This window comes from Lipophrys pholis, assembly GCF_963383615.2.
Source record: "Lipophrys pholis genome assembly, chromosome: 18".
Classification (NCBI taxonomy): Eukaryota; Metazoa; Chordata; class Actinopteri; order Blenniiformes; family Blenniidae; genus Lipophrys; species Lipophrys pholis.
In genome coordinates, this window is record NC_137646.1 from 20671426 (window position 1) to 20687971 (window position 16546).

General features: G+C 41.6%; 2 protein-coding genes across 2 annotated transcripts; one reads left to right on the top strand and one right to left on the bottom strand.

Moving 5' to 3' along the window:
* Positions 1–9672: 9672 nt before the first annotated feature.
* gpha2 (glycoprotein hormone subunit alpha 2) lies at positions 9673–10820 on the top strand (the record flags this gene model as incomplete). Its single annotated transcript, XM_080486822.1, has 3 exons — positions 9673–9793; positions 10457–10641; positions 10716–10820. The coding sequence occupies 3 exons, from the start codon at positions 9673–9675 to the stop codon at positions 10818–10820; spliced, it is 411 nt and encodes a 136-aa protein (XP_080342948.1).
* A 1455-nt stretch (positions 10821–12275) lies between these two features.
* LOC308123772 (glycoprotein hormone beta-5-like) lies at positions 12276–14349 on the bottom strand. The gene is made up of 3 exons (XM_080486432.1): positions 14286–14349; positions 13333–13531; positions 12276–12687 (listed from the first exon to the last, which is right to left on the bottom strand). Exons 1-3 carry the CDS (start codon positions 14291–14293, stop codon positions 12499–12501), a joined length of 396 nt encoding a protein of 131 aa, XP_080342558.1. The 5' UTR covers positions 14294–14349; the 3' UTR covers positions 12276–12498.
* Positions 14350–16546: the final 2197 nt, after the last annotated feature.

Genomic DNA, 16546 nt, shown 5'->3' on the forward strand with positions numbered 1-16546 from the left:
TAACTCATTTGTCACAGCAGCGCTCCATGTCAAATTAAAGACTCGAGTCATTTCAGCCCGCAGTTGTTTGAAATTATCTGATTCCAACAATTCATCTTCCAATTTCCATCTCGTAACGCCTCTTCATTTCCTCCCCAACAGATCTTCAAACACACACACACACACACACACACACACACACACACACACACACACACACACTTGCAGCATCTCTGTCTTTATTGTAGCCCCGGGCTAACATTAGCGCAGACAGGTAGGATAACAAGTGTGATTAAGGTTAATAATAGCATTACATCAGATCGAGGGCGCGCGAGTTACCGTGGAACTGCGAGTGTGTTTCTGCTGATGTGCTTCAGTTTGATTAGCAACGTAGTCCCAGAATTACCCTCCCCTCCCCTCCCCTCCCCTCCCCTCCTCACCCTTTCATCTCATCTCACCCTGTATTTCTACACTTGTCCACTTGGACTTTTTTTTTTTTTTTTTTTTTTCCACTTCTTCTCTCTTTATCTTTTTTCCCCCCTCAGCATTAGTTTCAAGTGGAAAAAATGATTTAAACCCGTTATGTCAGCTCACTGAGTTATTTATTTTCTTAACACCGAGAAGGAAATGCCAATCCAAGTTTGCGGGCTTTCAAAAGGATTAGGTTTGAACACTGAGGTGATCTCTTGGTGATCCTTTGAAACGACTCACTGGTGCAGGAGCAAATTCGAGAGATGGATAAACATTTTTATAAGATAATCGTACTTCATTAGTGGAATAGAAACACGTTCATAACTCTGGATATGTGGTCATTCTTTAAAAGCAACAGCTTTGTGAAAGAGATATTATGCACACAACTTTATTTTTAGACGACCGACTTGGCTGAATGTAAATTGAACAAATAGTACTTTTACATGTCTGTGTTATCTACCTGTAACTCAGAATAAGGTACTTTTACCTAAGCTCAAAGAGACAGATCTAAACAATAAAACTTGACTCGACTCAACGGCTTCATCATGCAAAGGAAAACAAACATCATGTCTATATAAACATGATGTACCATTATCCATTCATCTTCATCCATATTATTGCCGTAATGTGAGAGTGTGAACCACTATACCATCGTGCAGCCTTTCCGATATAGTTACTCACATTGGGAAAGTAGTTTATTACTCTACTGAAGGTGAACCAGTACAGGCTCTAAAATAGATTCTCAGCATAAAAGTGAAGGGAGTATTTCTCGGAGCTGTTTCCATCCATACATGTTGAAATTTTGCGAACAGTGAAGGAAATAAATTCACTCAAACTGAAAATAAAGTATAAAACCTGTTTTGAAAATGTAAGTTGTTAAAAAAAAAAAATACTTGCGAGTGTAGTGAAAAGTAGAGATTAGTCATCATACAGAGTATTGACACCTGAAAACTACTCAAGTCCAGTATAAAGTATTTGCTCAACAGTATTTTCCATGCTTTAGAATTTAAGTCTGTTTTCCAATATGAAATGCAACTTATGTGTTTGCTTTTAGTCTGATACATAAGAACAGCTACTGATTAAGATAGTTTTGTGTATTTTCTCTTAAATTATTTCACTTTATCGTAGCATTGGGCTGTGAAGATTGGCGCTCATTGAATAAACTACATTGCTGACGTTAACTTGCCGTGACTAACCCATGCCACACTTGGACTCATTAAGCTCACTCTGAACACGACTTTCTCCAACTGAACCGGCATCGTACACTCGTCAACTAGTGAGCACGTTGTGCTTAAAGACGTGGCCGTGCGAGCGCAGCGCCTCATTTTAATTCTTTTCACGTTCTCTTGCAGAAAACGACCAAAGGAGTTGATGGGACTGAGGATGCAGGATACATGGGAGCTGAGGAGGAAGACGAGGATGATGATGATGAAGATACTCCTGCGAAGGGGGGATTTCTGACCCGACTGGCCAGGTTGGTCTGATGGCCCGAGCGTGCAGGAATAAGGTTCAGAACAGCGAGTGATACTCTGTATGGAAAGTAAATGTGAAAGCAGCTCAGCACGGCGCGGAGTCCTCGCTGCCTGTTGTCCCTTTTTGTGAGTGTGATTGACTCTTACACTCACGGGAAAGACAGCAGCTGATTTGCGCCGCAGCTCTGTGAGGAAACATCGGCAAAGATTAGGGTGGATTGGGGAAATCCAGCTGTTACATGTGCAGAAATGACAATATTCCCGTGAAATATCCGTTGAGACAGACGCCAGATGTCCTTGGGCAGATCAAGGGCCGACACGTTGAGCGAGCATGCCAAACAATCTTACCAGTTTAGTCATTTCATGCTGATAATTATATACAGTAGCAGCCATATGGAGGGAGCCCAAGAGGCTTGTGTTGCAGAGATACAATTCACTAAAACAGACTGAGAAACTTCTGTATGTTTTGTTTTTTTCTTCTTTGCAGCTACATCTTCCCCTTCTCCTTGTTCTCCAGAGAGCACCGCGGAGAAACACACGAGGTTCCATGAAGAAACACGCTGGTTCACGAAAGACTTCTGTTTTCTGAGTATGTGGAGAGTACTGTTCTGTATTTGTCAAAGTTTCCTTTTGGTTCTCTTACTTTTATATTTAAATGTAAAGAGATAATCAATGTTTTATCTCTTTTTTCAAACAATAAATACATGCGAATGCTTGTTCCACTCATTGTTTCCTTTCTGGTCTTTCGTCGTTTGACATCCTTCTATATTTGAGTGCTGTCGATTTACTTCTCATTTCCTTGAGTATTGTATCCAGTAATAGGACGCTGACAGGTCGCTGTGGGCCTGTGGGGTAAAACTTACTTACCCAATCATACATACAGATCACAATAACCACTGGGCCAAAATAGCAGCCAAATCACATTCTCACTCAGTTCCTGATTCCTTGGCGCTCACTTCAACTGCTTTTCCTTTTTTTAAATGATCATGACCATCAAAGCAATATAAACTATGAAAAAAATATTTTTTTTGAAGCTGCAAACTTGATGAATGAATGTCAAATGAATCCTAATGGCTCTATCTTAAATTATGTTTTATGCCGCCCATTTTGATGGCGATGGATACAAGCAGAGGTATAAATGTATATTTGTATATATATATATATATACTATAAAAATAGTTAATATTTCTACTCACACTTTCATGTGTGTGTGTGTCTTGAACATTTCAACATTTACAGCTTGTCACCTATTTGTTGCAATGTGAAAATATACAAAAACAAGTAAAGGATGTACATATTGTTAAAGGACACGTGTCCCAGCTCCCAGACATGTGTTCTTCATGGGGGTAAATAGGTCAACTTGACTCAAACATCATCTTAGAAACAGGAAAACTTTGTCTAATCCTCTCCTCACATTGTCATTGCGCCCACAATAACACACGTAATTTATCTTACACTCACATCTACTTACACATTTTGACCACATGCACAATATCCTGTCAGACATAATAAGACACACACACACACTTACAATAACAGTGACACGCAACTGCACCGTGTGTGACTGCAGTGCACGCACACACACATCATACGTTTATATACAGGCAACTCCATACATGATCCACCGTCGTCTACACACACACACACACACACACACACACACACACACACACACACACACACACACACACACACACACACTTCGACACCCACACAGATTAAAATAACAGGGCAGAAGTGGAAGCGGACACATTAATGATATTATTGTCATTCAAGACACCACGGTTTCCATGGCAGCCGAAAACGATGGGGCCACGAGGCGATACAAACATCAGTCATCCACTGACTCACACCGGAGTAGTGTGTGTGTGTGTGTGTGTGTGTGTGTGTGTGTGTGTGTGTGTGTGTGTGTGTGTGTGTGTGTGTCTCAACTAGGTTCATTCACATCTCCCTCCCACTGCAGCCCATTCAGATTTACACTTTCTCTCTCTCTCTCTGGTTGGCATGGAGAAACACACACTATGGGTGTGTGTGTGTGTGTCTGCGTGTGTGCGTGTGTGTGGGTGAGAGTGATGATGTCACGCATTCCGTTTTCCATTGACATAACTGGAGTGGGAATGTTTGGGGTAGAGGGGCCATAAGATGATAATTGTGTTTTCTTTAGAAGGTGTGTGTGTGTGTGTGTGTGTGTGTGTGTGTGTGTGTGTGTGTGTGTGTGTGTGTGTGTGTGTGTGTGTGTGTGTGTGTGTGTGTGTGTGTGTGTGTGTGTGTGTGTGTGTGTGTGTCCATCTTAAATCAGTGATATAGACACTACAGTTCACACTTGACAGTTCCTTTCCTCCTTGAAGATTAAATCCCCAGTTACATTAATAATGATAATAATAATATACATCATTAACACAATAATATGTTAATTCATCATTTTATATGAGTTAGTATGATAATGATTGGATAATTAGCCCAATATCACTACATAAGATTATTACCATCCTCAAATCGTAAGCACAATACAATGTACTTATATTACTAAAAAAAATCTGTTAAAGCAGTAGTTCACGCTATTGTTTTGTTCTCAGTTTCCCTGAAATGAGGCTACAGACTCAGTTTTTAGTCTGAGATCACAATATTACAGTGAAGCCAAACACCGCTGGACATACAAGCCAACACCAGAAGGACTAGTTGTGTGAACACTTTGAGGATATTCATTGAAATATTTTCCTTTAAGGACAGGAATTCCCATTATATATATGTTTGTTTAAGCGTAATCTGTGACTTCATGACTTTTGAGACTTAACCTTTAAACTAAGATCCGTTTACACGACAACGAATACGAGTGTATCCGCAAAACTTTCTTCACTTTTGGTTGGGGCCCTTTTACATGACACCAGTGTGCGGATCCACTGTATCTGAGAAGTTGTTATACCGCCTCCCAAGGTAGAAAGATTCTTTCACGGTTGCCATTCTCTCCTGCAGACTGCCGGAGGCAATGGAGCGCTCTTACTGCGCAAGCGCATACATCTCGCCCTCCCTCCCCTTCCTTCTGCTCATCAACTTGTAAACAAACATGGCGGCCCGTAGTGGTATGACTCGCGGTCGTATTCTAGTTTTATCGTCCATATCAGTAGTTGTATAGTTGAGACTCACCCCTGATAGCATCCGATGCGTCATCACCCCATACGGATATCGAGTTCTCTCCATGTTCTTCACGTTTATAGCGTCTTGCTCGCTACACACGTCTGTGTGATTTCATTACAAACTCAAGCAACAGCGCCCTCCCGTGGCCCGGCATGCTAACTGTGTAAACACACTCCTTTTTTTTTTTTTACATATACGGCGTTGTCGCAAACATTGTCGTCTAAAATATATTGTAAACATTTGTAATTTGTAAATTTAAAAAAAATTAAAAATATTAGAATTTTATTTTCCTGACTTCTTGGTGATGCTAGATTCCTTCCATCAAAAGCTTCACCATTAAAAGATTAGGTAAAGCTGGAAATGTTAAGGATATTCATTTTATCACTCATGTACGTTTGATATGTTAAGTATAAAATCTCTTTCAATAGAATACAATTTACTACCCTTGTTCAAATTGAATGTAAATATGTGTATTTATATTAGCATATTTTACAATATTTTAAGCCAAAACAACATACTAATCTAAACACTAATGGTAAATATTAAGCCTTCACAATAGTGTGTGCTCAACAGCACTGCCATTAGTCACAGACCGCACATTTCAATATATATTATTATAATATGTATATATTATAATAATATATATTGAAATATATACTATTATAATGAAACTTAAGTGAAATCAGTGTTTTAAAAAAGAAAAAAATATGCAACATTCAGTCAAATCCATGTGAAAACTATTAGCGACAACATGCAATAGTCATAAAAATGTATGTGGATTAAGTATCGGACAAAAGCGATAGCCCTGTTTGGGGAGACCTTTCTGTGGGGAGCTCTGGCGTCCTCCCAGTCCAAAACCATGCATTAGAAGTGAACTAGTGACTCTAAATTATCCATATGTGTGATTGTGAGTCTGTATGTGTGTACTCTCTTGTATTGTTTGTCCTGTGGTGGACTGGCGATCTGTCCAGGGTGTATGAAGCCTTAAGCTGGGATTGGCTGCTGTGCTCTGTGACCCTGATTTTGATAAAGCAGCAAGAAAGGGGGATGAATGGATCAGTGAGATTCAGCATTTCAGTGGGTTTTGCATGCCTGATGCTACGAAGAACCCAATATCCTCTCTGAGGACTTTCGAAATGACAGAAAAACCAAAAATATTGATGTAACCTTAGCAGGGGAACTTTAAATAGTGATCCCCTCTCCTCTCCCGATAATGATGATGATGATGGGGGTTCCTGGTCCAGCAAGACAGACATTTGTTCCCTCATCCTTAAATTTAATCTCCAGCAGAAACCCACCAAAAAGAGAACCAAGAGCAACCATTTCTGGTCTGACGGTCTGGCTGCCTGTGACCTTTTTGACATGTCACAGACGTGTCCAGACACTGATGCTCCGAATCCAACTAATAATCTTCCAGTCTGTTAAAAAATGTCTTTAGCCGCTGCAGTTTGGTGAGTGTGGTTGCTAAGCTCACTTTTTTTTTTTTGTTCAAGACAAGGAAAGAAGAGAAGCAGAGACAGTCATCCTCCTCCGCAATATACCTACCATGTACCAGACACACACACACACACACACACACTCACACACACACACACACACACGTAGCTGACCCAAACCCACAATATCTTCTGACCCGACCCTGTCCTTCCTCCTGCAGCCACAGATGGAAAACCCAGCCCTACTTCCAGTGGACGTGTGTGTGTGTGTGTGTGTGTGTGTGTGTGTGTGTGTGTGTGTGTGTGTGTGTGTGTGTGTGTGTGTGTGTGTGTGTGTGTGTGTGTGTGTGTGTGTGTGTGTGTGTGTGTGTGTGTGAGCGTGAGGTCTCTACTTCAGCTCAGTTTATGAGTTCATTTGCAGTGTGAATCAACTGGCAACTGAGGCCTGCAGTATTTTTTTCATGTGTGCATGTGTGTGTGTGTGTACGTGCGTGTGCGTGTGTGTGTCTCCATGCATACATGTGAACTCAAGATGTGTGTGCGTTCTTACTGTGGTGGCGGGTGTGTTGATGGAAAACCTCTCTAGTTTTCCTGTGTGTCACAGCAGCAGACCCCTGAAGGCTTCTTAAACCGGGGGAGTGTGAGGATGTGGAAGGACACAGCGATGGTGACAACCCCACCTCCCCACGTCCCCACCCCCCCACCCCCCCAGGACAAAGATACTTAGACAAGAAACTTCACATGAATTTTCAGTATTTTGTTGTGCAGGTAGAAAGAAGAGGAGAGAGAGGATCCTGGAAGAAGAAAGGAGGATATTAACAAATACTCACACACACACACACACACACACACACACACACACACACACACACAAACGCACACACACACACAGGCACACAGCCGCCTAATTGTGGGTGTGTCCAGTGCTATAAGTGCCTTTGCTCTTACCTGTGTTGCTTATATCCCTGCATGAGGCTCATCACTGACACTCACACACTCACACCTGTCAGAGGACACCTGCCCTGCACCCAAGAACCGTCAGCTTCAAAGTCTCCAGGTAAGTCGTCTCTCTTTTTTATAATTAACCACAAACCTCAGTGCCTCATGCAGTATACAGGAGAAATATGGGATGATTTTTCTGCTCAGTTATTCCTGCCACATGGATTAGTTTTGCTTCTTCTTTGCACATGTTCATACCAAACCTGCAAAGCTCCTCAGTGATTTTCCTGGAAATAGACGTTTTGACAATCAGATTCCAGTTAAATGTGAGTGTTCTTATAATTACTGTTCTGACACATGACGAGTTACATTGATAAATGTTGTGTTTTGTTGAAATTTTACATTTTATGCTTTTATAAAATTAGGATTTCTTTATTGTTTCAATAAGGGATGATACAGGCTGACTTTAATCACCTCTATTTGTAATGCTTACCAGTACTTTTTCATGACAGTCGTGTATTTTCATTAATTGTGAGGCTTATTATAAAACAATCATTGCTATAGCACATTACGCAATTATCAGAATTATCTTTAAGTACTACTAACTAAATGTTTTATCTCTACATCATTTACTGTGAAACATGATAAAGGCGTTATACTTTCATACAGAAATTAACAGACTATATGTTTTAAAAGATGAGGCCATAGGACGGGTCAGAATTCTTTAGAAATTGTTTGTGAGACTCTAATTAAAATGATAATTAAAAAAAAAGAAACTCAACATTTGGGAATTTTTTCAGGGAAGATTTTTAATATTATTTCCCATTCATACATTTTTGTGACAACAGTGATTCAATTCTTTTTATACCTAATTTCTGATGACCTTTTTCTATTTTTTAAAAGTCTTAAAGTACTGTTACTGTGTTTTCATATAGTTGCTTTGCCTGTATTGGTGGTCCTCCCTCTATCCTCCAGCAGAGCAGGGTGTAACATATTACCACTTTCCCTCAAAGACGCACCAAACCTTCAGGCGTGGAAACCCCTCATAAGAGAAAAAAAAAAAAAAAAGCCAGGCATTTCCCCACTGCCCCAACACCTGACACAGGGGTTATTGGCCTCACAAACATACATGCACGCACAATCCCGACCCGCTAATTTGGTCGTACCGGCAGCTTTAATGGCGTCCCTGGGGCCTTTCCATCACGGCCAGAGTGCCGATGATTCCCAACGAGGAAGCGGAGCTGGAAAGAGCCACCAATTTAGGGGGCATGGGTCAGGAGCACCAAATGTACAGGAAAACATGACTGTATTGTTTACACACGTGTGGGAGTGGGTGGGTGGGCACGAGGGTGGGGGGGGGGGGGTAGTCGGTGGGGCCTGATAGTTGATATGCAAAGTGCAGTAACATATGTGGATAAAGTGGAAAGTACATAGACGTTCAGTGTCCCCACTATAGTGATCAACAGGTTACAGGTAAGGCAGTCATACGTGTGTGTGTGTGTGTGTGCGTGCGTGCGTGCGTGCGTGCGTGCGTGCGTGTGTGTGTGTGTTTCCTACACGCTGGTCTGAGCTGAAGTTGTGCACGTACGTGTGTCAGCAGGTAGCTGTTAAATGAGGCAGTTGGAAAGGATAGAGAGAGTTATTGTTTTTATCCATCATTCACTGGCTGTTACTCAACCGAGTGACACACAGGCAGGCAGACGTGCAGGATGGGAAATCACCTCGGCGTAAAACTGAGGAGGGTGGGGGGGATGGGGGGCAGGGGGGGGTCGCTGTGGTGGGGTTTCTTTTCAAGGGGAAAGTTCAACAGGAGATGATCCAGAAAGTGTTCAACTCAGAAATGGAATGAAAATCTATTTTAGGTGGCTTAAACCGCTGGTTCCAACTATAATGGCTTTTACATTAAAGCCAAATGATGCCTGCTCAGCTTTTAGGAGGTCAAACCCTCCAGTACTTTTACAAGAGACAAAGTAATGATGTAAGAAAAGTCTGAAAAGCAATCATTTTTTTCTTGTGTGTGTGTGTGTGTAGAAGTGTTTGCTCCTCAGTTTATCAATCATCTTGGGACCATTGTTATATATCAGGTCGGGGTTGAAACGGCTCCCCAGATGTTTTCTATGATTTTATTAAAAGCAGGACTTGCCTTTGGATTAAAACAAAAAAACACATAAAGACATTACATCTTCGACTTTTCCACATTATTACAACATCTTCCTTGCCCTTCTCGTCAAACCATCCAGATGTCGCCGTGCATGACCACCAACCTCTGCCTCCTGGCGCTGCCTGTGATGTCACTGCTGCTGCTCTTCTCGCCCATTGGTTGGAGTCACGACGGCCTCACGCCCGGGTGTCACCTTTACCGTGAGTTTCTAGACGTTTAACACGCGGAAAGTCGAGTAAAAGGAAAGTTCTGGTTCTTTCTCTCAAGATAGAACCAACAGCTACCCGAATAACAAACATCTCATCTTGAGGCAATGACATCAACCCAGATCATCCCTATAGATAAGGAACTGGGAGTGAACCTCTGTTCTCATGCTTAAAATAAAGTTCAGTTACTTCACTAAAGCACCCCAACCTGGTAGATCCTTTAACTTTCACTTAATACACAAGTTTAGTCGGTCTTCATTTTCCCTTGAACCCTTGAAGTTGCTCTAAGTTTGAATGAGGCTGATGAACCCTTCTTTGCTTCTTTTGATGGCGTTGCTGAAAAGGCAAGAGATTTTGTACGATTTCCATGGTCATCGCTGATGGACAGGGTGTTTCTGTGCATTTAAATGAGAACAAATCTTTTGGGCGTCTCAGTTTGTCTTCTGGATTTAGTTTTTTGCTTAGTGGGAGCACGAAACTCGTCATAATTATCCAACAGTTTCACGTGATCAGTCTCGTGTCGGTGGGATTTCCTCCAAGCTTTTATCCTGCAAAGAAAAGAAACCCTGAAATCGTGCTCTCAGAATCACCATATCAACTCAGTCGAGGACAAAAGAACTCCACACGCACTCACCTGAGCGTTCTCTCCTCCTCCAGCCTTCAACGTGACGATCCGCAGCGACCGCCGTGGCACGTGTAAGGGCACCCATCTGGTGTACGCCTGCGTGGGCTACTGCGAGTCCAGCGCCTTCCCGTCCAGGTACTCCGTCCTGGTGGCCTCCAACTTCACCCACAACATCACCTCCGCTTCACGATGCTGCACCATCAGCAAGGACGCCAAGGTGAGGGGTGGGGATTCTGTTCGTCGCCACGTCTCTTTGGACCGTTTGTGACGAGCGTTCATGTCGTTCCTCAGGTGAAGGTCCGGCTGGACTGCCCTCGGGGACGCCACCACGACGACATAGAGATCCTGACAGCGAAGGCGTGCCGCTGCGACATGTGTCGCAAGTCCCGCTACTGACGCACCGGCACAGTTCAGTGAGCAGAAGAGGATTAGAACTAAGTTACAGGGAAAAAGTAGAATGTCTGACAAAAGATTGAGTCCTAACTTTTCTTTTTCTGTCCACATTGACTTGTTTTAGGATGTGGAGGAACTTCTTCAATCTGGCCTCCGATTAAAAGCATGATTTCTGTCAAATAAACACCGAAAACCTCGAGTCTAGCTCGACTATCACACAAGATGAATGGGAAATTTTAGCCTTTGGTTACATGTCTTGCAATCTGCTGCGTGAGTGTTTGTGTGTCTCTGTGGTTGTGTATGTCTCGTGTGAAATGTGCGGCGAGGGAGCTTCTTCAAGAAAGACTTGACTGATACACTGAGTATGATGATGTAGAACCCATTCAGTTCCTCGTAAACACAACAAATAAAACAAAACCTCCGGCTTGGTGAGATTCATAAAACTCAAACTCTTCACAGCAGCAACAGCCGGTTTCATGATTTTAAATGATGAATTACAAGCGTGGCACTAAGTCTCCACACATATTTATTTTTCTCACTCGGTTTGGTTCGAACAAAAAGCTTTAAAATACAGAGTTTCATTCTTTGCAATAACCACTAGTCACACACAAGAGACCAAAGAATGTACAAAATCTATTTATATTTATGAATTTGAACTGAAAGTAATTTTGTAAATAATATCTATTGACGGAACCTGAGGATGTCGGAGATTTCGATTAAATGAAAACAATGCACTGTATAGTTTGTGGGAAAATTGTGTGTCAATAAATTTTTATTCTGCAAGTTTAACTCCTGTGGACTTTCGATTTATTTTTGTTCTCTAACCGTGCACACGAAAACAGAGTGTCTTCATCCCATCCTCCAATTATACACTAAACCTTTCTCTGTGCAGTTTTCATGTTTGCCACGTGCATGGGTGGGTTTTCTCCAGGTACTCGGCTTTACTCAAGTAGTTCTTAAAGAAATATGTTTGAGATTAGATGTGGACTCTGTGGGATGAAGTGTATTAAATATTGATGGATGAAAGAATATCAATGTGACACATGAATAGCAGGGGTGTCAAATATAAGGTCTGTGGGCCTAAACCGGCCCGCTGGAGGCTCCAATCTGGCCAAACCACCAAGCAAATGGTATCAATTTCAAATGAAACTAGCATTAGCCGCAAAGCCATGCCGTCAGGGTGATTTTGTAAAAACATGCATAACGCATATGTTTTTTTTTACATTTCACTATTTTGCACCAAAAGATTTTATTATAATTGGCTTTATGATGAAACTGTATAAATTTTCTGTAGTTATGTTTTTCCACGATCACCGGAAATTCTCCAACATAGTGAGAAAAAGAGGAGGGATTAGTTAATCCCAAATTTCTAATTCCTGCCGGAGGAGGTGATTTTTCTTCTTCACGCTTGGATTTTCTTGAGTGACTTTGAATAAATGAACTGAACGCATCTTCTTAGTATCACACGTAAAAGTATTTTATTGGTGAATATACAACAACACCAATTCAATATTTTCCAGTCCTCAAATCTCTACATTTCATTTCAGGGGCCCTTTTTGATTGTGCTACTATGTCTTGTTACCGCACAAAATAAAATCTAACGCTAAATATCTCACTTTCATTCGTTTATTTAACATTGTACTTTTGGGTAAATACATTCAGTGGCATTTCTTGCTGTCGGTCAGAAGGTTTCACACTCCGTGTCCTGCGTGGAGCAGGTGGCGCAGTGGCAGTGCAGGGCCATCGGGTAGTGGTAGAGAGGGGAAATGTTGGGCTGGCAGCCCGGCAGGCGGACGGTCATGTGGCGGGTTCGACTGTACGTGCACACGCGGTGGTGACGGTGGACGTAGGGGGGATCTGGCACAGGCCTCTGCAGGGTACACACACAGCACAAACACAGAAGTGAATCTTTAATACAAAAACAAAGACAATCACCTCAGGACTTGGCGCAAGAAAAGAAAAAAACATTTGTAAAAGTCAGTTGCAAGTTGACCCCATGTGGCACTCTGTCCTCTCTAGAGGCATTCTGGACCTCTAAAGTCGGTTTTCCAAGCCCTTAAAAATGCAAACTGAAACTGGGAAAAAAATAAAAGGAAAAAGTTCAGTTAAAGATCAGTACCCCTCCCTGCTTGGAGGGATGTGAGCATGTCTTACGACAATGCCTCGCGAGCCAGAGAAAGGAGTGGGTCATCGGCTTTCTTATGGTTTGGATTGAGTCCTGGCTCATTAATCATTTATCCGGTATTTCACTGTTCCAGCTTCATGGAACCATTCAAAAATAGCTACAGAACAGGGTGGGACTCCTGCGAAGGATAATGCTCTGATGCTTTATTGTCTGTGTGTGCAGTGTACGTCGATTTTTCTAACTTTGTGGGGACCGTTTTCGTGGACGTACCCTTCTTATGGGGCCCTTTATCAAGTCTTGACATGTTTTGATGTTGAGATAAATAAGTTAGGGTTGGATAAGTACCAGTAATGGTTATGATACAAGTATCTTGTGTTATCACTAGGTTACCTCCCAGGTGTGGCAGCGCCCCCAACAGGCCTCTGTGGTGATGCGCAGCCCCTTGCAGCCGGGCTTCTGGGCCACAAAGGAAAACTCTCGCACAGCGCAGCCTCGGAAATCATGGAGCGTTGTTGTCTGGGCTGCACACACCATGGCTGCCCCTGCAACCAGGACAAGAACAGAGAGAGAAAGAGGGTGGAGGTGCATGCTGGGTAGGATGGATTCAGAGATGGACACAGAGAGAGGGTGAGTTTGTCAGGATTAAAACTCTTGCTTGGCATAAATGAAATACAGCATAACTCTTACTCATTCAATCAGCATTATTGAGTCACAATAACAGATAAATAAATAGAAAGGACTGTTTTTGCACTGCAGTTGCCTCACCACATTAAAACACCAGCTTTAACAGAAATGAACGATTTTAGCATTGGTGATAAAATGTTGATATGAAACAACAGAAGATGTGATTGTAACCAGTATAACATAGAACATGACTCACTACTCCCTCTAGTGGTTCATTCAACCACAGCAGGATGCAATGATAGTCTCAGAGCAATAAAATTAATATATAGTGACTTTAAGAGCAGTTTTTTTTTTTTGTTTTTTAAAGGAAATCTCATACTAAAGTGAATTGGTTTCACTTACAGCAAAGAGTGCTTTCCAAGAGAATAGTGCATGACTATTCTGCATAGATAAAACAAAATTAGTGGAACTACTTTTGACTTCATTGATAATTTTAAGTGAATGGGTGTGCGAGACTTTCCTCCACACTACACAGAACTGTTCACTGTTCTCTGTAAAGGTTGTAATTGCCCTATAAAATAAACTCTATTCACTCTTTGTCTAGGCAGCATTTCTTTTCTTTCTTTCTTTTTTGGAATCTGGCACACATGCTCCTCCACATGCTCCTCAAATGACATTAAAAAAAAAAAAAAACCCTCTGTAAAAAGAAAAAAACTCACCTTTTCATGTGAAGATCTTGTGAAGATGTGAGCGGCTGGATTCTGGTGTCTCCCTGCCGGGACAATCCAGTGAATGGGAGTAATCCGTTCTTGTTGTTGTTTTTAGAAGGCCATTAAGGGCGGACGGACACTATGACATCATAGCAATTACAATGAAATACCATTAGAGACCCCAAGCCAGAAATAATGGAGACTCCCTGGAAAATACTGATGCTTGTCTGTTTTCTTAACCTCAGCTTATATCTTCCTCTGTTTAACTCTGTGTGTGTGTGTGTGTGTGTGTGTGTGTGTGTGTGTGTGTGTGTGTGTGTGTGTGTGTGTGTGTGTGTGTGTGTGTGTGTGTGTGTGTGTGTGTGTGTGTGTGTGTGTGTGTGTGTGTGTGTGTGTGTGCGTGCAGTTTTCAGCCAACTTCAGTCTCCTGTGATGTAAAGAGAGGCAATCTGATCCTGGGTTAATATTACGGACACAAACACACATCACACTTACAACCCTTTAAACCACAAGACAGCACATGTGTTTTAAAAACCACATTAAAGTCCAAGTTTGAAAAAAGAAAAAAAAAAAAAAGATTACGTCTGACCTAATTGCAATTATCCCATCTGCTATCACACAGAGAGTTTTAGTGCTTGAGGCTCTGTACCATTGGCAACGCATATTTTGAGCCAAACTAAATAACTCTCTTCTACTTCCTAAACCCAGTTTGTAGTGTGATTACTTGCTTTGATACTGTACAGAAGGCAAACTTGTGTTGAAGCTCAGTAAGATTAGTAAAGCTCATAAATGTAGATAGATTAGAGGCATCGCAACAAACTTAAAAAAAAACAAAAAAACATATATATATATATAATCCCTTATTTAAAAAAACAATTCACCTATGTACAGATCCGGGGTTGTTGTTTTCACTTTGTATCTTAGTTTTTCTTTCCAACAATCTCTTTAGCTTTCATGAGGTGTTTGTTGAGCTGGAAACTCGTCGGGAAAGTCCAATTTCCCACTTGGGAGACAAACAAATTGCTAAAAAAAAATCCTGACAATGGTTTCATTACCCATGTAAGCAATATGAAATAATGCTTGTGAAGTGCTGCTACATTTATTGAAATACTGCTGGGTTCGGGAGCTAACGCTCGAGGCTACGCCAACAATCTCTATATTAAGGTTTTAATGAGGTTTGTTTATCCCAGGTGCACAAACTCTGTGGAGTTGAGTAACATCTTTTATTATATTAGCGTCTTGTAACTGTCAGAAACGCCTACTTTTCTGCTGGTAAGTTCCACATCATTCACATTTTTCCCACTTGAAAGTGGGACTTTTTCCACTTCCCGTTTAGTCGCGACCGCGCCATTGCGCTCTCCAGAACGCTTCACTATACTGACTCTGCTGTTGGGAGTTGTAATATGAATGTAAACAGTTAAAACACGATATTTAGAGAACAAACCAGGGACACAAAAAAAAACCACGTGGACACACCGAGGGTTTTCTCCAAGTGAAGTTTCATTTTTAGCACATAGTTGTTTTTTTTTCCTCCATTCTACACCCCCCTGTAATGTTACGTACAGTAGTAAGCCTCTCTACATTCAAACCCCCCCCACCGCTGTGTTGGTCCCCAAAATATACATCTTCTTTGTCTTCTGCATCGACTTCATCATCTTCTCTAAGATTTTTTTTTTTTGTTTTGTTTTCTTCAACACAACAAACACAGACCATTGGGCAGACAGTGCAAATCTAGAAATTCAGTGAAATTGCTACGTAATGCAGTTGTAGGTTTCGGTAACATTATTTTTCGCACTTTGATGCTCTGACTTATTGCCATTCTATCATATCTATGTCTTTTCTTTCCCTCCGTCTACCTCCGTCTACCTCCTCTTCCTCTTTTTTTTTTTTTTTTTTTTAAATTTTCACTTTTGCAAGCTGTTTTCATGTGATTCCTTCACACCGCGCCTCCGAATTAGAGGAGATGTGACGGTCAGTGAAAACAGCGACGTGACGTGAGGTGATAGCCAGAGCTCTCTACAAACACTCTCTCCTCTCTCGCGTTCCGTTCTGGAGCAGTTGTACAATAACAAGAATTTGGGAATGTTGTCATTAGCCAAATGGAGCTGATATTTCTGGAACAGTGGGAGCCGGGGGTTCAGGTTTCTCCCCCGTCGGGTCAGCTGACCAACTGACAATAACAATCAACAGGGTTTTCGTGGCTAAACTAACCAAAACCAAAAATAAAAAATCGTAAGGTAAACAGTTTTATGACAGTGAGGTCAAGTTTA

Bases quoted from the DNA above. Each gene is read 5' to 3' on its own strand.
- LOC308123772 (XM_080486432.1), bottom strand. The intron at 12,688-13,332 runs GTAACCTAGTGA...TGTACCCTGCAG, and splicing joins GGCGCTGCCACACCTGGGAG to AGGCCTGTGCCAGATCCCCC.